Source organism: Pangasianodon hypophthalmus, chromosome 30, assembly GCF_027358585.1.
Source record: "Pangasianodon hypophthalmus isolate fPanHyp1 chromosome 30, fPanHyp1.pri, whole genome shotgun sequence".
Taxonomy (NCBI): Eukaryota; Metazoa; Chordata; class Actinopteri; order Siluriformes; family Pangasiidae; genus Pangasianodon; species Pangasianodon hypophthalmus.
This window is the reverse complement of record NC_069739.1, coordinates 2478569-2502987: the sequence shown is the minus strand read 5'-3', so window position 1 is coordinate 2502987 and position 24419 is coordinate 2478569. Positions and strand designations below refer to the sequence as shown.

General features: G+C 40.7%; 1 protein-coding gene and 1 pseudogene across 1 annotated transcript; both read left to right on the top strand.

The window, feature by feature from the left end:
- The first annotated feature begins 925 nt into the window (after positions 1–925).
- On the top strand, positions 926–16526 carry LOC113536944 (E3 ubiquitin/ISG15 ligase TRIM25-like). Its single transcript, XM_053231707.1, has 6 exons — positions 926–1554; positions 7730–7825; positions 7952–8185; positions 12735–12906; positions 15194–15253; positions 15532–16526. Exons 1-6 carry the CDS (start codon positions 964–966, stop codon positions 16065–16067), a joined length of 1689 nt encoding a protein of 562 aa, XP_053087682.1. The 5' UTR covers positions 926–963; the 3' UTR covers positions 16068–16526.
- Positions 16527–17910: 1384 nt separating this feature from the next.
- Positions 17911–24419, top strand: LOC128317863 (tripartite motif-containing protein 16-like; annotated as a pseudogene).

Sequence of the window (24419 nt, the reverse complement as noted above, 5' to 3'; positions counted from 1 at the left end):
TACTTCTAGTTTAAGATGTTTGATGTGTGTCATGGTACTTGAATGCTGCCCTTCTTCATACTTTGATTACAGTTTTAAACTAACACCTTGCTGTGAAAATAATATATTTCTCTAAACACTGAAAGGTTGAGCAGGTGTATCAGATTGAACTTAGGACCAAACTGCTATTAGAGGTTCCTGAATTTTACAATAATAACCAGAGTAATGCTCCCAAAATCACAAATGTACCTGTCTGGGCTTAGAGGAAGAAAAACTCCAACCATTCACATGACCAAAGGCAATTTTACCAGAGTCATGGATGATAAGCCATTGTTTACATAACTGTGATAACATAAGCCTCAGTTTCAGTAAGAAGCCAAGTCCATTTATACCAAGTGAAAGTAGGTTGAGGTCGAATGGAGAGAATGAGGAAGTGCCTGGGAAGTATGAGGTGATGGTCAAAGTGGGAGTGGGAGATGGGACAGTGGTTCATGACCTGGCTGGAGAGGCTAAACATCACAGTCATGCATTAATATCCTTTTTCTAGGTTAAGACATAGTGCATACTTTATCAAAATTGATAAATTGTTTTTATATTCATACAGAAGCTGCTAACATATAAAACTGTTCTCACACAAACATAACTACTGAAGAAGGCTTTAAACTGCTCCCTTTATGCACTCCATAGGACTCCATAGGTGTTTATGTCCTGTCACATTAACAGCTTTAATATTCAAATCAAGTTACATGATTTAAATTTAAATGATTAAAATTATAATTGACATTATATCACTAATAGTCATGGAGGTTCACTACACCCTCCTGGTTTAAAGCTCCACCCCCTCTTTACACCTCCACCCACTCTCTTTGTCACACTATAAACACAGAAGCTCAAAGTTCATTCAGAGAAAACAAAACTGATCTCCTCTCTCTCTCTCTCTCTCTTTGCCTCAGTGTTTTTTTTTTTTTTTTTTTTTGCAGGAAAATGACTGAAGCCAGTATTTCATTAGATCAGGACCAGTTCAAGTGTCCAGTGTGTCTGGATCTCCTGAAGGATCCGGTGGCTATCCCCTGTGGTCACAGTTTCTGTAAGGTGTGTATTAATGGCTTCTGGGATCAGAAGGATCAGAAGGGCGTCTACAGCTGTCCTCAGTGCAGAGACACTTTCACTCCAAGGCCTGTTCTACGCAGAAACAACATGCTGGCTGAAGTGATGGAGAAACTGAAAAAGACTGAACTCCAAGCTGCTTCTCCTGCCCATTGTTACGCTGGACCTGGAGATGTGGAATGTGATTTCTGCACCGAGAGAAAACACAAAGCAGTCAAGTCCTGTCTGATGTGTGTGGCTTCCTTTTGTGAAACTCATCTTGATCCTCACTATCAGTCTCCTGCTTTTAAGAAACACACATTAATCGAAGCCTCAGCAAAACTACAAGAGAAGATCTGCTCTCAACATAACAAGCTGATCGAGATCTATTGTCGTACTGATCAAACCTGCATCTGTTATTTGTGTACGATGGATAATCATAAAGGACACGACACCGTCACAGCCACAGCAGAAAGAGCTGAGAAACAGGTGAGAATGAGAAAACCTTCCAAAATTCAATCAATTTAATTATATTTTCCCATCCAGAAACAGGTGCTTTAGTCAGTTATATGATTTAAAACCTAAATTTCAATTTGTGTATCAGAAGGATTCTGTAAAAGCTTATTAAAATTGTATGTGTCCTCGTTAACACAGTGTTAAATTTATCCTCAGCGATAGTCGTAATCTGGTCAGACCAGTTAGTGAACATTTCAGCCAACACTGAACTGTGACAGGGCGAGGCAGATGAACACCCACCTCCCATCCATGTCACATACACAAGAATTTGCAGTGGCCAGAGTTAATCCAAATCTAGCACTCATCCACTGGGCTAATCTTCCATCTGCTAGCTAACTGGACTCACAGCACAGAGAATCCTTTCAGAACAAAAAACCCATGACATGAAATCTACAGAACATTTACTGTTAAGCTCGTTTGTGACAATTTGTATTCTCAAAAGAACAATACAAATAAATTTGAATTAAACTGAATTCAGCAGCAGTTGTGTTGGTAATCAGTCTGGCCTTTTCCAACAGCCAAACAATAAATTTTTACTCTTTATTTTGCCACTCACCATAAGCAGCATGGAAGTTATTTCTAGCTAGTAACACTACAAAATTCAACTAGAACTAGAAATCATTCCAGAATTAATTCTTCCTAATTTTATTTCTTAACTAGAATTAACCGATTTAACTTTAACATGTTAGTGTAATCATGTTAGTTGTAATCTGGAGAGACCAGTTAGAGAATATTGTAGCCAACTCTTATCTGTGATTGGGAAAAGCATATAAGAGCGCATGTACACACACACACACACACAGACAGAGAGAGAGAGAGAGAGAGAGAGAGAGAGAACATGAATATGCACAAACACCGAAAACCAACATTAGATTACACAGACAGGCCAACAACATGCAAGAAGACACAAGCAGACATAGGAAATAGGCTGCCAAGTGCTAAAATACAAGTTATATTGTATCATGTGCATCTTTTCCCTATTGTAAAATTAAGCTTATATCAACATTACTGTTTCCACTGACAATGTACTGAAAAATCAGTTTGTGAAAGAATTAAGGAATATTAAACATAAATACTATAATCTACAGTAATTGCTGGGGCCAGAGAGAGAGAGAGAAAGAGAGAGAGAGAGACTTTAAGGTCTTTCTTTTTTAACAAACGAAAAAATTAAACACATATCCATGAAGATATTTTATAAAAATCTGACAAAAAAAGCAAAAAAGCAACATTTTCCACATATATAAACACTACCTACATACAGTAACAGACAAATGTACAGAAATCCTTTATGTTTACACTTGTGGCCAAGTATTGCGACCCATACTCGGAATTTGTGCTCTGCATTTAACCCATCCAAGTGCGCACACACACACAGTAGTGAACACACACAAACTGTGAACACACAACCGGAGCAGTAGGCAGCCTTTTTTGCTGCGGCACCCGGGGAGTCAACCCACGACCTTCAGGTTCACCTTCGGGTTGCAAGTCCGACTCGCTATCCATTAGGCCACGACTGCTCCCAGCTTTCCTTGTTAGCCACACAACCAACTTGGCCTGCCCATAAAGAAAATTCAGTAGCACATCTGTTTTGCTGCTCTTATACCTATATTTAGGTCCATAAATAAAACCAATTTGTATAAAAACTTAATCCAATTTCTCAGCCCATACCTTCAACAATTGAAACATTGATTGCAACCTATCACATTCTAAAAACAAATGAAAAATAGTTTCTGAAGCACGACAGAAAGGACAAGTGTCTTTTACCATTGGATCCAGGTGTGTCCTGTATCTGTTTATGGCTATTATACCATGTAATATCCACCATTGAAAATCGCCAGATCTCTTATCACTGGGGAATTTATACAGGATCCTCAAGCTACCTTTTGGGGATGGTCTAACCCTGCTAGCTCTTGCCACTTAGACTCAGAAACCTCCTCCAATGACTGAAGGTACATTGCTTTTACACAAGTATAATATAAAGCCTGTAATTTCCTGTATCTTGAAAGAATTTTAGCTCTGGTGTCTTGAAACTCAGCAATCTGCCTTCATCCTCTTCCCATGTAGCCATGGCTGCTCTCACTTCCAGTCTTGGAAAGTTAACTGTCTCACTATTACAGTCTTGTTCTGATAGCTCTCTCTGCAGAGCCTGTATAAAAGTTGATGGTAAAACAGCTAAAATTTCAGTCCTTAATTGTTTCTGTTGACTGTACTGAGGTAAAACCAAGCTAAGCTCCAACTTCCTTGGGAGTCAACCAACCGGCCTTTTGATAACACTGAAGACTGTCCAGGGTAAACTTTATATCCTCACTGTTTCTAATTATGACAGTGACATCATAAGCGTAAGAGGACAGGTTAACAGAACTTGCATTATGTAAACCATCAGTATGTAATCCCTCCGACCCAACTCTTACAAAGTAGAGGTTCAATAACCAAACTATAAAGCTGACCAGAGACAGGGCAGCCCTGTCTTATTCCCCTTTGAACTATATTACACCTCCAGCACCTTCACCATACATTCAGACCCCTTGTATACTAGACTGACCCATGAAATAAAACCATCCCCAAAACCATAAGCATTTAACAATTCAAAAAGAAAAAATGTGGTCCACTCTGTCAAATGCTTTCTCTTGATCCAAAGATATCACTCCCAGATCAAGATTTTTATTCAAGGCATAGTCTAAAATATCCTTCATCAAGAATACATTATCCCTAACTGACCCATAACACAGTAAGATTGCTCTCTCTTGATTAAAAAACCTATTTAATCTGTTTGCAATGCACTTAAAAAGATCTTATAGTCCATACTCATTAAAGCAACAGGTCTCCAATTTTTCAAATAGTTAAGATCACCTTTTTTAGGCAGAAGAGACAATACTGCTCTTTTACAACTTTTAGAGAAAGATCCAGTCTGTATAGAAGCCAAAAGTATTTCAAAATAATCTTTTCCAATAACATCCCAAAATTCCTTATAAAATTCGGAGGGACGCCCATCAAGTCCAGGGACCCGACCCATGGAAAGTTCTTGTACAGTTTTCGTCACTTCCTCAAAGTGCTCAGGTGTAAGCACCGAGAGATGCTGGCAAAGCTCAACTCAACTTTGTGGGTCCGATTCATCAGCAATGTTAAGTTCAGAATAAAAATCAACAGCTAATTTTCTCATTGCAGAGAGATCAGAGGTAACAACACCTTCATTATCATCAAACAAACCATTTGCTTATCTTGACTAGTCTTTTGCTAAAAATTGAAGAAAAATTTTTTGGGACCATCAATGTCTTTGAAGCAGGTGAAGCGTGCCCTAACAAGGGCCCCCTTCGCTTTGTCCTGTAATAAAGAACTAAGCTGGAGCCTTTTTCCAGCAATAGCAGTTTCCAGATCATGCCCACTGCATGTCATCATTTTTTCCTCAATTACCGGAATGTCAGACTCCAGACTCTGTATCAACATCTTTATCCTTCTAGTTGAATAAGATGAATACTGCTGACAAAAAACCCTTATTTGTACTTTTCCAATTTCCCTCCACTGAATAATATTATTGTACTTTTTTTTTTGTATTTGCTATGTCTCCCAAAAACAAAACAAAATATCCTGTAAAAGTTTTATGTTAAAATGCGAATAGAAATTCCTTTTACGTACCACTGATAATGTGAAATCTACTGTAATCATTTTATGGTCTGAATAATACCAGAACCACACACTCTATTTCTTGAATTTCTTGAAAGATAAAATCTATCCAGCCTTGCTGCATGAACTCTACCCTCTGACACTTTTATGCAGGCATACTGTTTGAGAGAAGGATTTTTAATCCTCCAAATGTCAATAAGGTCCAACACTGCAACAACACTTGATAAAGCAGATACTGACTGATAATGTGGTTCTTCTGCATTTCTGTCAGTGGTAAATTCAGAGTGCAATTCCAGTCCCCTCCCATAACAATAATATCCTGTGATTGAAAAGTCCTTAGAAATTGACCCAGTCTCTTAAACAACTGAACTCCCTCTGGCCCGCTAGTGGAAGCAAAAATATTAACAGAAAGAAATGTAAAGCCATAAATTTCAGCCCTAACTAAAAGTAGTCACCCATTATAATGTGATACTACATCATGTTTAGAAAGACTTTTCATCTTTAAAGTAGGACAAAAAGGACTGCAACCCCTGAACTGATATTAGAACCATGACTAAGGACATGCTCCCCCTCCCACCACAAAACCCGGTCAGTCTCATTATTCTTTAGTTTCATGATGAAAAACTACTCCAACATTTTTAAGATTAAGAAATTCTGAGACTGAAGCTTGCTTGCCACTATCTCTCAAGCCATTCACAAGCCTATACAGAGAAACTCCATAGGACAGGAAATGGATAAGAAACAGCAGAAGAAAAAAAAAAAAAAAAAAAATGAACTGTGAGGCTTGCTTGTCTTATAGCTGTGATGTATTTCTTAAGCCAGAACTGTTTCTGCTGTGATAGCATGCTATAATTACATGTTTTGTAAGCCCAAAACACAGATGCAACAAATTTATCCGTGTCAGGAAAAAAATTCCACCACATCAACTTTCTTCCCTTTTGTTTCATCAGGGAAAGCATTTATCTGTTCCACAGAATAAAAATCATCATCTACTTTCTGAAAGTCTGATATATCAGACCAGCTTTCATCATCTTTCATAACTTCATCCTGACTCTGTGTCATTATATCAGAAACCGCATCATCAACATCAATCTTGTCCTTGCTTACACACTCCACACTACCATCCATACTTATACCATTACAGCCGGGCTGCTCATTATCCATGACATTCATATTTACAGCACTAACACTGGGCTGTACATTTTCCTTGTTTCCCCAACAAGGACCTCGTTTGGGCCTACCATCTCATGCTCCGGCTTCTGTACACTCTCCTTGTTCCCTGTCGCTGGCTCTTCCTAAGCTTCTTGCTTTCAGCACGTTGTGATCAATGTCACCATATTCAAAACACTGAAGACTATCAGTGCTCACAAAAATAATATATATACTATTGCCATCATTCACTCTAAATGACACATCCAGTGTTTTGTCCGGAGAGTTCAGGAACATGAACACTTATCTCCTAAAAGACAAGACGTGTTTAAGTGCAGGATTTTTGCACCCTAACGGAATCATTTTCACTGCACTCACAACTCTTCCAAACCTCACAAGTTCTCTCACTATCAGTTCATTAGCAATGAACGGAGGCACGTTGGAGATTGTGGAGTAACACTCGAAGTTTCTTTCACCCAGATACCACTCTCAATAATGTCACTGACTAGCGCTTCTGACTATAAAAAAAACACAACGGCTTTATTTATTCTTGACGCAAAGTTGATGTTATCGTGGTCAACTAGATCACCCACGGCTATGAGCACATCCTCACTGGTCACGCTCGCAGCCGGCACACACCTAAAGCCGTGGCGGAGGGACAAACGCGTTGAAGCAGACACCATAACTGATGGCAAGTGAACCATGCAAAGCACAGAACACCACTCACCTCAAAAGCCTCAAAAATAAACAAAAACAAAACAAAAAAATAGGGAAAAAAGGCATGCACTATAAACGTGCACACCAGAAAAAAGAGAAAAAGGAAGAAAAAAAGACTAAGAGACCAGCACACAGGAAGTAGACATTCTACACACTCCCAGCATGCACCTCTCCAAGACAGAGAGAGAGAGAGAGAGCGCAAATATTTAACAAATATGTCCTTCAAGGACAAAAACCAAATTAAAGCACAAAAAAGTTCCTTCAGTTAAGATATGGAGATGTCTGAGCACTGAAACAAGCTCAAACATTTATTAAACTTTTTTTTTTTTGAATATTTGAATAGTTGGATTATATTTATAGTATATAAATACATACTCAAGGTGTCCATTGATTTTTTTTTTTTTACCATGACATGTACGGTGACACATAAAAGATGGTAAGTCATTAAAATGATTTTATTGTTATACATTCCTTTTCAGCTGATCTTTAATAAAAGAAAAGAAAGCTACAGAAGTGCGTGATCCATGTGAATAAGTTTCAAAAGGTTCCTTATTCATAGCTTTATGAGATATGAGTGAACTTTACTCTTCAGCTATCACTGATGTTCAACCATTAACCAAGTATTTTATGAACAGCTGAATATAAATGATTTTTTTCTCAGAGTCAGCTAAAGGAGGAGCAGATGAAATCCCAGCAGAGAATCCAGGAGAAGCAGAAGAAGGTGCAAGAGCTGAAACAGGCTGTGAACACTATAAAGGTGAGCAGTGAGCAGAGACAGAGCTGCTCCTAGAAACACACACAACATGGACAACAAGTCATTTAGAGTCCCAGTAAGAGAGGGAATGATAGATGAGCTTTAAATCTTGTGTGTGTCTCCTAACAGCTCAGTGCACAGACAGCAGTGGAGGACAGTGAGAGGATCTTTACTGAGCTGATCAGCTCCATGGAGAAAAAGCGCTCGGAGGTGACGGAGCTGATCAGAGCTCAGGAGAAGGCTGAACTGAGTCGAGCTGAACGACTCCTGGAGCAACTGGAGCAGGAGATTGCTGATCTTCAGAGGAGAGTCACTGAGCTGGAGCAGCTTTCACACACACACGATCACATCCATTTCCTCCAGGTAACACTCACTGTCTGATCTACAGAGCCAGTTGTTCCTCACACACTCTCTAAAACACCTCTCGTTAAAGCAAGAATAAATGTCCCTGTCTGACATCACAAGTGTGTCTGGTGTTATCCTGAGATCAGGTGACTTCACAGTTTATTATTGTTTGTTATTGTTTAGTGCTGTTTATCTTCTCTTTAACTCGACTTCAGTTCTTAGCTAAGTTCAGAGTCACTGAGCTGGAGCAACTTTCACACACACATGATCACATCCAATTCCTTCAGGTAACACTCACTGTCTGATATACAGAGTGAGCTGTTCCTCACACTCTCTAAAACGTCTCTTCCAAAAATCTCAATACATCAGAGGTTCTCAAATTTAGATTTGTAATCATTAGGGTCCTGCTCCTGAGATGCAAATGGGGTTGTGTGTGTGGTTTTTTTTTTTTAACAAGGCTTATTTTTAATATAGTTCTGTGCATATAATCTGGATTTATGGAATATTAATTAAAATGATTATTATTATTAGAATTCCATTATCCATTAAAAAATATGAGATGTTCCTCTTAGTTTTCAGTGGTTTTCGCCTTGCAACTCTCCCATGGATAGCATATTTGCAGAGTCCCTTTCTAACAATAGAATTATGAATGCTGACCTTAGCTGAGATGAGTGTAGCCTGCAATTTCTTAAATATTCATCTGGGTTCTTTTGTGACTTCCTGGATAAGTCATTGCTGTGCTCAAGAATTTTGGTAGGTTGGGCACTTCTGGGAAGATTCACCACTGTTCCACAGTGTAGATAATGGTTTTCACTGTGGCTTGCTGGAGTCCCAGAGCCTTAGAAATGTTTTTATAATCCTTTCCATACTGATATATATCAACAAATTTCTTGTTTGATTGAGTGACCAAGGGGGCAATTAATTTTCACACAGGGTTGAACAGGTGTTGAGTAACTTTTTCATTCAATAAATTAAATGATAGTTTAAAAACCAAAATAAAACACTGACCCAGTACTCTGGGGCTTTCACCTCCGTCGAGTTCATCAACATTTTCCAAGCTCCTTTTTTGGCGTGTGTGGGTATGCGTGCGTGTGTGCGACCTCTGACAGCTCGGTCCTTGTCTCTCTCTGGTTCATGGAGTTTTTCCTAAAAGGACAAACAAAGCATAAAAGTAATCTTGCTATGATCACACTCAGGTGAGAATCATCAACCCGCCCCATCTCTGTCCACAGCTGATATTCGACCATGCCACATACCCCCCACCACCCGACTCAGGCGGGGAGCCGTCCGGCCTGCAGCTAACTCTCCTAAATCCCCCACGCGAATTGGATCGTCATCGGAAGAAGGGCTAAAGGGGCACCCCAGCAAGTAGCAACAGAGGGTGAGGACTGCCCATTTGATGGCCAACCACTCCTTCTCTATCATGCTGTACTTACTCTCCCTCACTGAGAGCTTTTGGCTGATGTACAGCATGGAATGCACCTCCCCCTCCACCACCTGGGACAAAACGGCCCCCAGCCCTGTGTCTGACACATTAGTCTGAAGCACAAAACGGGAGAGAAAAGTCAGGAGAATGCAACAGTGGGCACACACTTTTACCTGGCAAAAAGCCTGCTCGCATGGCTCTGTCCACTGGACCGGTTGTGGCACTTCGTTTGTAGTGAGGACCATCAGTGGGCTGGCAGCATCCAAAAAATTAGGTACAAACCTACATTAACAGCCAGCCAGCCAGCCCCATGAACCTTATCTCAGGATATTGGAGTCAATACACCTTGGTTACCACCATCTAGTGTCGAATAAAAGCAAGCTGTGAATAACTGATCATACCTCAATTCATCAATGCGTAGCATTGGGTATGTGTCAAATTTAGACACCACACTGACTTTTCTAAAGTACACAAAGAACTAGACTGACCCATCAATCTTTGGCACCAAAACCACAGGGCTGCTGCAATCACGCTGCTGTGGCATTCTTCAATTACTCCCATGTTGAGCATAGCCTTGCACTCCTCTAAACTACCTTTTTCCTTGTGTTCGGGTATACAATAGGTGGTGGCTGCGTACAACCACGCATGGAGGAGTCTTGGTGTGGTGCTCCACGAGGTTTGTGTGACCAGGTAGGGGCCTAAACACATTGGAAATTTCCTCTTGCAACATGGCAACTTGTGCTCTCTGGGATTTTGAGAGATGGTCTCCACAATGAATTTTTTAAGGGCACTTCTGGTCCCAGCGCCTCTCTCTCCAGAATCACCATTGCGAGAGACACAGGAACGGCCTCTCTCCATGGTTTAAGGAGATTGAGGTGATATATTTGTAGTACATCACCTCTATCCATTCACTTGACCTCATAGTCGACTTCCCCAACTCGCCATGTGACCTCAAAGGGCCACTTTGCGAGTAATTTAGAGCCCAATGTGGGAAGTAATATAAGCACTTTATATCTGAAAAGGTTCAGAACCTACTGAATTTCGTCTTTGCTGTTAGAAGGTCCCTCCTCCCAATTTTCCCTAATAACATCTAAGACACAGTGGAGCTTGTGCTCTTATAATAATTTGAATGGGAAAACCCCATGGAGGCTTGTGGGACCTCTCGTACTGCAAATAACAGGGTTTTGAGCCATTTATCCTAATTCCAAGTGTCATCATTAATGAACTTAGGAATCATATTTTTAAGTATTTGATAATTAGATTGACCTTTTGGCCAGTCCATCCATTTGCAAATGGTAAACACTGGTGTGAATCGATTTAATCCCAAATAATTCACATGAGTTCTTCACATGAAAGAAGTAAAAATTTTAATTAGACATGAAAGCAGTGCCCTGGTCAATCAGGATCTCTTTTGGGTTCCTGACTCAAGAGATAACTCAAGAGATAACTCGAGAGATAAATGCCTCCACAACGCTGCATGCTGAGATGTTGTTAAGAGCCACAGCTTCTAGGTATCGCATTGAGTAGTCCACTGAAACCAGCACAAGGCGATGCCCTCGTGCCAATTGTGTGCCAATTCTTTTGAAGGGGACCTTGATCAATGAGGGCACAATGCCGCTTGGTGGTTGGTGGATTTGCATTCTGACAAATGCCCAGCAATGGGATTACGATGAGCTGCATGGAACAGCAGTTCCCTATGTCTCTTTGGTACCAACAACTGGGATGTCTCTTCCTTGATTTGACTGTCCTGCATCACTCAATATAACCTATCCTTACTAATGTCAAAACCCTGGTCAGTTTGTCCCAAGAATTAGTGGATGGGTGAGGTGAGATCTGTCACCTCTACTCTATGCTTTTGTGAGTTCAAATCCCAGCACTGCCAAGCTGCCACTGCTGGGCCCTTAAACAAGGCCCTTAACCCTCAACTGCTCAGCTGTATAAATGAGATAAATGTAAGTTGCTCTAGATATGGACATCTGCCAAATGCCATAAGTGTAAATTTTAATGTGGTTACACCCTGATTCCATACTCACTGACACTCGGTACGTTCCTGTTTGATCGGGGGTTGTCTGTCGCACATCCAGATCAGTGTTTTAAGGGACTTAATAAAGCTGAGAAATTTCCATGACCGCATCTGGTACCTCCTCCTGGGTGTGTGCACCACTGTAGAACCCGGTGTGTGTGTGAAGGTGGGTGGAAAGGAGGACTTGAGAAACAGGCAGACTTTGTCAGAGCTTCAGACTCTATTTTTCCCCACTGGCGCATTTCAGTGTGCTTTCAAGTCAAAATTTTGGGGTTTTTGCCTCACTCAAGTTCATTAATCCTTTCTAAGCTCACGCACCAGAGTGTGTGGTTATGCATGTATTATGTTTGCTCTGTCCCTTTCTCTCTCAGGTTCACAGCATTCTCTTTTTTCCTGAAAGGACAAACAAAGCACATAAGTATACTCACCATGATCACACACAGGTGAATCACCATGTGTCACCTGCCGGGTCAACCCACCTCCTCTCCGTCTGCAGATTACGCTCAACCATGCCCCCACTACTACAGCTATAGCATCAGAAAACCACACTGGGTTGCACTCCTATCAGCGAAGAACAGGAATCTGATTCTAAACTCGACCCAAACTGGACAGTTGAAGATTTGATAAACATCACCTGGTCTTTCTCCTTCAACTCTCATGGTTTGGTTTGTCAAAAGTGGTTATTTGAGCCTCCTGTCAGCCTCCAATCTGACCATTCTACTCTGACATCTCTTCAAGAAGGCGTTTCACCTGCAGAACCGCCTCTCAATGGATGCTTTTTGTTTTTGTACGATTCTGTGTAAGTTCTAGAGACTGCTGTGGGGGAAAATCCCAGGAAATCAGCAGTTCCTAAAATACTCAAACCAGCCCACATTTTTACCATATTCTGATATATGATTTGAAAATTAACTGAAGCTCTATACCTGTATCTGCATGCTTTTGTGCATTGCGCTGTTGCTACATGATTGCCTGATTGAATAATTGCATGAATGAGCAGGTATTCCTAAAATAGTGGTTGGTGAGTGTATACTGTATAGTATATAGTAACTACAATTGTAAGAGTCATTAATTTACACACAATATTTACCTTTGTTTTACATTTAATTTGCTCTCTGTAGTCTTCAGCTTCTGGATGTCGGTCTCCCACAATGGACAGACCAACTTTTCACATGACCAGCATCACTGTCCCTCACCATCTCTCATTTGATGGAGTGAAGAATTCTCTCTTAGATCTAAAAAAGAGACTCGAGGAATTCTGTGAGGAGGAATTCAACAAAATCCCTCCACACGGTAAGAGGCGCTGTTCCTCCTGGAGAAAAACAATGATGGAATCTTTACTCACTCTGTGATATGTAAAAAGAAAGCTATAAGATTTCCAAGATACACGGAAGTTATTTAAACTGTGTAGGTGAAATTATTATTGCTGCTGTCTACTGTAAAGATAAATGTACAACTTATACTTTTGAGTATTCACATGGAGATAGTTTAAAAGTTTTAATTTGCTTTAGTTTCTGTTGTGCTACTATTAATAAACTACAAACATCTGTAACAATTCAAGACAGTGAGGGCAGGACACAGACATGCAAAGACAGTGGGATGGTGCAAAAACCCTAATGGGGTGTCTTTGTTTAGTGTAGGCTGGGGAGTGAGGGTGATGCAGGTCTGGAAGGTGGTAATGTGGATTAAAGAAAAAGGCAGAGGAGAAGTACTGTTAGTGAATCGCCAACAACTACTCACCTGTACATTCCGCCTTCTTGGTCCACTCCACCTGGTCTGGCTGTCCCTTTTTTTTTAAGATGTAAGATGGGGGAAGCTACAGAGGAGAGACAGGTTAGGTACAGCCCCCTGTAGTAACCCGCCAACCCAAGAAGTCACGTACCTGACGTTATGTGGTGGGCTGTGGATACTTTTTAACTGCCTCAATGTTTGTTTCCCGTGGCTTTAACAAGCCCTGCCCAATATAGTATCCCAGGCACTGTGCCTTGGTCAGCCCCAGTTGGCATTTTCACGGGTTAGCAGTGAGTCTGGCTTCACTGAGCTCTCCTAGGATCTCCCTTAGGTGGAGCAGATGGTAGAACCATGTTTAAGAATGTATGACGACATCGTCCAGGTAAGCGGAAGTGACCTGGGTGTGGGGTCGTAGGACGATCTCCATAAGCCTCTGGAACTCTGGGGCCTCTGGACGCCCCTCCGCAACTGTGTTGCTGCTGTTCTCCTCTCTTCTGCCAAGCACACCAGGTGATCATGGGCAGACTTCTGTCGGGGTCACCGCATCTCCTTTGGGCCTTCAGGGGTTTTGAAGTGTGGAGTGGGCTGGGGGGAAACCAGGCCAGTCGCTTCCTGTAAGTAAAGGGGCAGGCAGTTCAGGCAGAGGTCCAATAAGCAGAGACCACTCACCTGTGTAGCTTCCCTCCCAGACCTCAGCAACGGGCACCTCACGGACATCCCCATGCACACAAGAGACCCAGAGGCTCCCACACATCTGCAGGGCCTGAGGAGGGACTGAGGCCGGTCACTTGGTTTGGGTTCTGTTGGCATCGGCTTATCTCTTGGTTTTGCGTAGCTGGGGTGCCCCTTAGGATTCCTGGGCTCCTCAACTTGACTGAGGCTACTGGGCCAGAGGCCATCTTGTTGATGACATGGGAAAAAGTTTTTCTTTTCCCCTCTACCCAGTGCTAACATCTACAGGCCACACTCCAACGCCTCCACAATTTCCCTGGAGTTTTTTGGGGTTCTGAAGCTCACAGGCTTCCATTCCTCAGGAAGTAAATCCCTTGACAATTTGTCCACACACTCTGCAACCTCACTGACTGTCAGCCATTCCAGTTGCAGCCATCTGTTGGTGGTGTGAAGGAAGGAGTCCATCTGTTTTTGGGGTGTATGTCCCCCCTTGTAGCTCCACATGTAGAACTCATCTGCAGCGTACGTGGAAAATAACTCACAAAGAACCAGGATCGATGCTTTTACCTGATCAAAACCAGCTGCTTCATTTGGGGAGAGTGCAGAATAGGCTAGTTAGGACACACCAGACAGGAAGGGTGCTACTGCATGGGCCCAAACCCTGCCTGTGTTCAGCCCTCCCTCACTACAATGCTCTCAATTGTGTGCAGAATTGCTTCCTTTATTTTTAATTGTTAGGCTGAGTGGGGAAAGGTGTGAAGTGGCATGAGCAGCACAGCCCTTGGCACAATCTGTCAATGGAAGAAGTAGCTCATTTTCATCAATTTCTGCAAGAAAAAGGCAGAGGACAAGCAATGTTAGTCAAACAGCAACAACTAGTTGACTATCTCTGCACACATTATGTTTATATACTCACTGATTGAAGTGGAGAGAGGGAGCAGCTGTGGTGATTAGCTGCCTCCAGCCGTGGTGCCTCAGTGCACGCCGCCTTGTAGCCATATGCTTCTTGGTCATTGTTCACAAAATATCTGTTATTTCTTAGCAATGCAGTTTGCTTTTAATGAAAATACTGAAAATTTTCTTCATTTTAAAATGAACAAACTAACTGTAAACTGTAACTTTGTTTCCATCTTTTACACAACCTTATGATGCTTTTTGTCCATTTTTCTCTCCACAGCTGCAGCAGTTCATATCATTTCACCATCAGAGCCACAGAGCAGAGAAGATTTTATGAAATGTATGTCTAAAACACACACACACACACAGACACACACAATATTCTTTTTTATAGGCAGCATAGAAAATACTGAATATAGATATATGTGAGGAGAGAAAAAAATCACAGGATGAGATTGTGCTTGGATTAAATTTTTTTCTGTCCTCCTCTCTCTCTAAATCTGAGCCATTGCTGCCTTGGATATCAGTACACACAGACTGCTGTCTCACTCTTCACATAAATATTAAACACACTCTCAAAATATTAAATTTTTCAGTTTGTTTTCTCTTTTATTTTAGATTTCTGTTATCTGACTCTGGATCCCAACACGGCACATCGTAACCTCATTCTGTCTGAGAAGAACAGAGCAGTGACACTCAGTAAGAGTGAACAGTCATACTCTGATCATCCTGAGAGATTTGACTCCTGCTTTCAGGTGTTGACTAAGGAGAGTGTGTGTGGACGCTGTTACTGGGAGGTGGAGTGGTACCGTGATGATGTGTACATATCGGTCTCATATAAGGGGATCAGCAGGAAAGGACAGGGTAAAGAGTGTGAGTTTGGACGCAACGATCAGTCCTGGAGTCTGGAGTCTCCCTCTACGTCTTCTCTCTCCTTCTATCACAACAGCATTGAGACTGAGCTCGGAGTTCCATCATCCCCCAGAATAGGAGTGTATGTGGATCACAGTGCAGGAACTCTGTCCTTCTACAGCGTCTCTGATACGATGAAGCTCCTCCACAGAGTCTACACCACATTCACTCAGCCTCTCTATGCTGGATTTAGGCCCTACAGGGGGTTTGGTTCTACTGTGAGATTATGTGACCCAAAATAATGTGTGTGGTGTTTAATGAAAAATTCCCGCACGTTGCCAAATTGTTGTCATCTGTCTCACTAGCACACAATCCATCTGCACAAAAAACAGCTCAGTAATTTAACATGGCAACAATAAAAGAGCAAATATTAAAAAACCGTCAAACATGAAACTAGTAAAAAAAATTTTTAAATGATCAAATTATATCTTGTGATCTTACTATTACAAGGTTCTATCTATCTGTTTCTTATATATATATATTATATTAAGCAATCTCTTAATCTTATTAAATAGTTAATAATCAGTAATGAAGTCAGCATTATGATTATATATACTCTTTTTGTAGATAACGATGATAAATATATCTCTGCTAACTGTTTTACACTATGACACACAAAATATACAGAAAAAAAGGAAAAGAAGTTTTCTTTAACGCTGCTGTGGGGAAATCAAACTGTTTAAGATGTTACATAAAAGAGGGACATGTGATCTTATATAAAAGATCCAAACATCTTTCTAGCAGCTGATTAATTAATATCACTAAATTCTGTCCTGGATTCCCTGAACAGAAAGTTTCTTCCTGAAGAAAGACAAGGGAACTTGTGAACTAGTAGTATCAGTGCTAAAGCTGGAAAATTTTTTGACAGAGGGACCAAAAGAAATGAATTGTGTTTCTGTTAAAATCCTTTAGATGACCAATGTTTGTTGGATTTCCATGTTTTTCTAAATGCTGTTTTTTACTTGTATTTTCCCCTTATTTAATCAAGCCCTATGAATGGACTACGTTAACCTTCATTAAATCTGTCTTAGTCTCACAGCGTCAGGGTCCTGGGTTCGATCCTGAGCTTGCTTTACTGTCCTTGTGGAGTTTCACACATTCTTCCTGTGATTGTGTAGGTTTTCTTTAGGTTCTCTTTTTCCTACTGCTGTCCAAAAACATGCAGGTAGGCAGATTGGCTATGCTAGATTGCCCCTAAGAGTGAATGTGTGTGAATGGTGCCCTGAGACTGACTGGCATCCCATCCAGGGTCAGTTCTCCCACCTTGTGCCCAGTGCTGCTGGGATAGACTCCAGATCCACCGTGACCCTGATCAGGATGAAGCGCATACTGAAAATGAATGAATGAATGATTAAAAACTGTTTAATTGAAATGAGTTTTAATAAGTAAATTAATAAATAAAAAGAGCAGTTTGTGCGCTATGGAGTCTTTCATTTCAAACGTTCAGTGGACATAGCACAGTCACAGAGGGAAAGATTTAAATCTACTGTAAACACATGAGCAGTGCCTGTGAGTGACAATCACAAATCTCTGAGGAAAAAAACACACTGGTGTAAGCGAGCAGTGGCAGCAGCAGCAGAGAAAGATAAAGTAGTTGACACTTCAGGATGTTCAAAGGTGAGAAATCAAGTAAAAGCAATGTTAGGGTTTAGTTCCATACCTGTGTGTTCTCACATATAAAGAACTGAGTTATGGATATAAGTTTGATCCCTGTGAGAATTAGTGTATAGGTGTGAGTGTGTCTCTGCAGGGTGGTGGGGTGTCAATGCAGGGGGTGTGAGTTAATTCCTGACAGCTGCGTCCTCACTTTTAAAATGGCTTCAACATTCTTCATGGATGAATATAATTTTAAAGATGTTATTAGGAATAAGTTGTTAAATTCTAACAACTGTAATTTATCAACACGGCTGAAAGTTTTGCTCGAGGTGTCAGTAGGAAAAAAAGACCAGAAAATTAAGACCCATTCTGTGTGTATTTTATGAAATTAATCCTAGTAAGTGTAGCTACATGGGTTATATTTATGCACTGAAGGGAGATGAAATGGTTAACAGAGGAGTGTTCATAACCTACCTGCGTTTGTGCTCCTCCTCTTCCTCTCTCTCTCACACACAACCAGGAAGTAACTCCTCATTTCAGAGAAAACAAAACTGATCTCTCTTTCTCAGTGTGTGAGTTCAGGAAAATGGCTGAGGCCAGTATTTCAGTAGATCAATTTTCAGTGGACCAGTTCAGCTGTCCAGTCTGTCTGGATCTCCTGAAGGATCCGGTGGCTATCCACTGTGGTCACAGTTTCTGTAAGGTGTGTATTAATGGCTGCGGGGATCAGGAGGATCAGAAGGGCATCTACAGCTGTCCTCAGTGCAGACACACTTTCACTCCAAGGCCTGTTCTACGCAGAAACAACATGCTGGCTGAAGTGGTGGAGAAACTGAAGAAGACTAAAGTCCAAGCTGCTTCTCCTGCTCACTGTTACGCTGGACCTGGAGATGTGGAGTGTGATTTCTGCAGGGGGAGAAAATACAAAGCCGTCAAGTCCTGTCTGATGTGTCTGGCTTCTATTTGTGAAAGTCACCTGAAATTTAGAACTTCCTGCTTTGAAAAAACACACATTAATCGAAGCCTCAGCAAAACTACAAGAGAAGATCTGCTCTCAACACAATGAAGTGCTAAAGATCTACTGTCGTACTGATCAAACCTGCATCTGTTATTTGTGTATGATGGATAATCACAAAGGTCACGACACCGTCACAGCCGCAGCAGAAAGAGCTGAGAAACAGGTGAGAACTAGAAAGCTTTCCAAAATTAAATCACCTTAATTATATTTTCCCATCTAGAAACAGGTGCTTTAGGCAGTTATAGGATTTACAACCTTAATTTCAATTAGTGTATCAATCAGAAGGATTCTGTAAAAGCTCATTAAAATTGTATGTGTTCTGGTCAACACAGTGTTAAATTTATCCTCAGTGATGATCGTAATCTGGTCAGACCATTTAGTAAACAATTCAGCCAACACTGAACTGTGACAGGGCAAGGCAGGTGAACACACACACAAACACTTCTGGGAAGGCTTTCCACTAGATTTTGGAGTGTGGCTGTGGGGATTTGTGTTCATTCAGTTACAAGAGCATTAGTGAGGTCAGGCGCTGATGTTGGCTGAGGAGGTCTGGGGTGCAGTTGGTATTCCAGTTCATCCCAAAGGTGTTCAGTGGGGTTGAGGTCAGGGCTCTGTGCAGGAAACTCAAGTTCTTCCACTCCAACCTTAACACACCATGTCTTCATGGAGCTCCCTTTGTGCACAGGCTCATTGCCATGCTGGAACAGGTTTGGGCCTCTTAGTTCCAGTGAAGTGTAAACTGTAATGCTACAGCATACAAAGACATTCTATACAATTGTGTGCTTCCAACTTTGTGTAACAATTTGAAGAAGATCCACATATGAGTGTGATGCTTGGGGTGCACATACTTTTGATCATATAGTGTAACAAAAAAAAAGTAAAATTTGTGAGTTACCTCATATAAAATGTGAGCATAACTGTGCACTGAAACAGGTTTGAACCGGTACTTAAACATGAGACAAGTGCAGATCATTGAGGAGATTGAAGACTGGAGCTGAAATTGATCTTGCACTTCATGTTCAATCTGGCAGGCATCCAAGACATCACACTTTCATCCAGCCTTTTGACATCTTACAGTTCTTTTTTCTTTTTTTTACTCTTCTGCCCCACCTCCCATCCATGTCACATACACAAAGCCCTGCCATATCTACATCCACATCTAGCATTGATCCACTGGGCTAATCTTCCATCTGCTAGCTAAATGGACTCAGAGCACAGAGAATCCTATCATAACAAAAAAACCTATGACAGGAAATCTACAGAACATAGCTTTATGAGATATGAGTGAACTTTACTCTTCAGCTATCACTGATGTTCAACCATTAACCAAGTATTTTATGAACAGCTGAATATAAATGATTTTTTTCTCAGAGTCAGCTAAAGGAGGAGCAGATGAAATCCCAGCAGAAAATCCAGGAGAAGCAGAAGAAGGTGCAGGAGCTGAAACAGGCTGTGAACACTATAAAGGTGGGCAGTGAGCAGAGACAGAGCTGCTCCTAGAAACACACACAACATGGACAACGACTCGTTTAGTGTTCCAGTAAGAGAGGGAATGATAGATCAGCTTTAAATCTTGTGTTTCTGTGTCTCCTACCAGCTGAGTGCACAGACAGCAGTGGAGGACAGTGAGAGGATCTTTACTGAGCTGATCAGCTCCATGGAGAAAAAGCGCTCGGAGGTGACGGAGCTGATCAGAGCTCAGGAGAAGGCAGAACTGAGTCGAGCTGAACGACTCCTGGAGCAACTGGAGCAGGAGATTGCTGATCTTCAGAGGAGAGTCACTGAGCTGGAGCAGCTTTCACACACACGATCACATCCATTTCCTCCAGGTAACACTCACTGTCTGATCTACAGAGTCAGCTGTTCCTCACACACTCTCTAAAACACTTCTCGTTAAAGCAACAATAAATGTCCCTCTCTGACATCACAAGTGTGTCTGGTGTTATCCTGAGATCAGGAAACTTCACAGTTTATTACGGTTTGTTATTGTTTAGAGCTCTATAACTTCTCTTTAACTCGACTTAGTTAGACTGTTATTTTGTGAACTTGTGATCAAGTAGCTATGACTTCATTTGTCTGGTGTGTTTATCGTGACAGCTGAGCAATGAAGGATCACAGTAGCCACCAACACTGACTAATGTATCTACTGTTTTCCTAAGTCTATGGCTACGACATTAAAAACTGATGGATCATAAGAAGGATTCATACTGATTATATGATGTATTTGTGTAATGCATGCATGGTAATGTAATGAACACTGATGGATGTAAATATGACTTCTTTAAAAAAATCATGAATTCTGCTAAAGCACTGAAACTGACAGATGCATCACTGTACTACAAAAATCCTTATTCTTCTATATAAATGTAACTGCAGGAAAATTTGTTTACACATTTTGTTTTACATTTAATTTGCTTTCTGTAGGTTTTAGCTTCTGGACATCAGTCTCCCCCACTACACAGACCAACGTTTCACACATCGAGCATCACTGTCCATCAACATCTCTCATTTGATGGAGTGAGGAATTCTCTCTCAGATCTGAAGAAGAGACTCGAGGAATTCTGTGAGGAGGAATTCAACAAAATCCCTCCACATGGTAAGAGGAGCTGTTTCTGCTGGAGAAACACAATGATGGACGTCTTTACTCGCTCTGTGAAGTGTTATTTCTTAGCAATGCTCCTGCTTTCTTTCTGCAGACAGTTTACGCACCTGAGACTTTTAACTAAAATAGTGATTTAAAATGAATAAACTGACTGTATCACTTTAAACTGTTTCCATCTTTTACACAACCTGATGATGCTTTTTGTCTTCATTTCCATTTTTCTCTCCACAGCTGCAGCAGTTCAGATCATTTCACTACCAGAGCCACAGAGCAGAGAAAATTTTCTGAAATGTACATCTAAAACACACACACGCACGCACAAGCACACACCTACACGCAACGTGCATGCACACACACACAGTGGTCACTTGTAGGACATGTTTCCGGTATTTAGTATATGTGAGGTCCACCCTCACACACACCAGCTGTTTTCAGTCCTTGTGGGGACCAAATGCACTTTAAGTAATAAGAAATATTTTTTTCCCATTGATGCTAACAAAATTATTAATGCAGAATGATGTTTACCTTCTAAACAACTTTTACTGGCTTGTTGAATAGCAAATGTAACAGCAGGTATGCATATAAAAGCAGAAACAGACATCATTTTAACCTACAAACACAATTCTTACCTTAGAAACAGGCATGTTAAACAGATGTTTTGTATTTTATTTAAATTCTAAGCAGATCCTGGTCAAGAGCTTCAGGTAATATTCACATCAAACATCAGAATGAAGAAAAAGTGTGATCTCTGTGACTTTAACCGTGGCATGGTTGTTGGTGCCAGATGAGCTGGTTTGAGTATTTCAGAAACTGCTGATCTCCTGGTATTTTCACACACAACAGTCTGTAGAGTTTACACAAAGTGGTGTGAAAAACAAAAAACACTGAGTTTTTCCTGATTCTGATGTTTGATGTGAACATTAACTGAAGCTCTTGACCTGGATCTGCATGATTTTATACATTGTGCTGCTGCCACATGATTGGCTGATTGGATAACTGTATAAATGAGCAGGTGTACAGGTGTTCCTATTAAAGTGGACAGTAAGAGTAAAGAACCTCTAGCACAGTAGCAATTACACATGTAAATTAATGGAAGGATTTTAAAAAAAATGTCTTTGTGCCCCATGTTGAAAAGATGCAGAGGGTGCATTTAGCTTCAAACACACATGCTCTGTCAGTGGTACATACAGTACTGTGCAAAGGTCTTAGGCACCCTATTATTTTAGTACAAACTTTGTTATGGATTTTTATGTTATGAATTCTACATTATTGATTCAGTACAAAAACATTTTAAATTTCCAAACATTGGTTTTTCAGCACAAAATGAAATGTTCCAGAAAAATGTTTGTATGTCAGTAAAGAAAGCAGCAGATTCCATAAGAGACACTTTTCAGATAAAAACATAATGAAGGCTGCTGGGTTTCGCTGCAGAAATAAGAAGCGAGTCGACAGTCAAAGTCTCCAGAAGAACTGTGGCTGCTTCTGCAAGATGCTCAGTAACACTTCCAGCTCATTTCCTTACAAAACTGCACACACTGCACCTGAGATACTATTTTATTTTTTTAAAGAGAAGGATCGTCACACCAAATATTGACTTTTTGTCATTTATTACTGTTTACTGCTCTTTATAGGATTCTTTTTAATGTATAAACATTTAATTTCATTATTTTTGAAGGCATCTTTGCTCTACAGCATTTCATTGCATGTGCCTAAGATTTTTGCCCAGAAATGTAAGTGTGTGTGTGTGTATGTATATATATATATATTTACACATTCTGTGTGCCAGAACACTACTGTCTACTACTATCATCTGCAATGCTTGTTATGTTTAATAAAATTTGGCTTAACAGCTGGATTAATTACAGATAAAAAAAAAACAGTCTGAAAGGAATTGTCCTAAATAATAATAATAATAATAATAATAATAAATGAAGCAGTACTTTTCAGACATGATGGTCATGGTGTAAGGTGTGTCTAGCTGAGTGTTAGGGTTACTAGGAGAACACTTTGATAACCTGACTGTGCATTTCCTCTCATTAGGAGGACAGTATTAGTGCACCACAGTTATCCAGCAAGCTGCTACACTAACTTCTCAAACTTTATGCACACGTTTCCATAATATCATTTCTTTTTTTATTTTTGTAACCAGAAATAAATAAAAAGCTGCAAAAAAAAAAAAATACAATAATAACACATTTACCTTGTATGTCGCGTTTGTCTTCTGTTAAACTCACACTGGCTCTTTCTAAAATGTAAATTAGTAATGGCGGAGGTGACCTCCTCATGGGAAATGTAGTCCATTATCACTTCCGGGTACGCTTCTTTGTATTGATAAAAGGACGGCGAAAAATTACAACTCTCTGGTTAAATATTAAAAAGCAAATTATTGTATTGGCTATACGCTTAGCGCTTACACTTTTAATAAAACATGCCACGTTCCGTTTGTTTTTCTCTTTTATTTCAGATTTCTGTTATCTGACTCTGGATCCCAACACAGTACATCGTAAACTCATTCTGTCTGAGAAGAACAGAGCGGTGAGATGCAGTGAGAGACAGCAGTACTCTGATCATCCAGAGAGATTTGACTCTATCTGTCAGGTGTTGTGTAAGGAGAGTGTGTGTGGACGCTGTTACTGGGAGGTGGAGTGGAGCGGTGCTGGTGTTGTGTCCATAACAGTCTCATATAAAGACATCAGCAGGAAAGGATGGGGTAATGAGTGTGTGTTTGGACGCAACAATCAGTCCTGGAGTCTGTGGTGTTCTTCTTCTTCTTCTTCTACTTCTCTCTGTTTCTATCACAACAACATTAAGACTGATCTCAGAGTTCCATCATCCTCCAGAATAGGAGTGTATGTGGATCACAGTGCAGGAACTCTGTCCTTCTACAGCGTCTCTGACACGATGAAGCTCCTCCACAGAGTCCACACCACATTCACTCAACCTCTATACGCTGGGTTTAGGATCTACTGTTTATTTGGTTCTACATCTGTGAGATTGTGATCCAAAATAAAGTGTGTAGTGTTTTATGTAAAATTCCTGCACATTGCCACATTGCTGCTCAGTCATCTGTCTCACTAGCACACAATCCATCTGCACAAAAACACACTCATTTAAATGTATTCATTAAAACAGATTAGTCATTTTACAATAACTAAAAGGAAATGTTAAAAATCAACTGTCAGACAAGAAACTAGTAAAATTTCAGAAGAAAAGGATGGAGGAGTGAGAAGTGCAGCGCGCGAGCTGTGTGAGTTGTGCTGAAATCGGTGACGCAGAGAAATCTGTGACTAGAGGTCACTGTTCAGTAAATGTTCAAGATTGCAGCTTCTGGCTTTTCTGGTTGTGTTTTATGATTGTGATTGGTAATTAAACGATGTG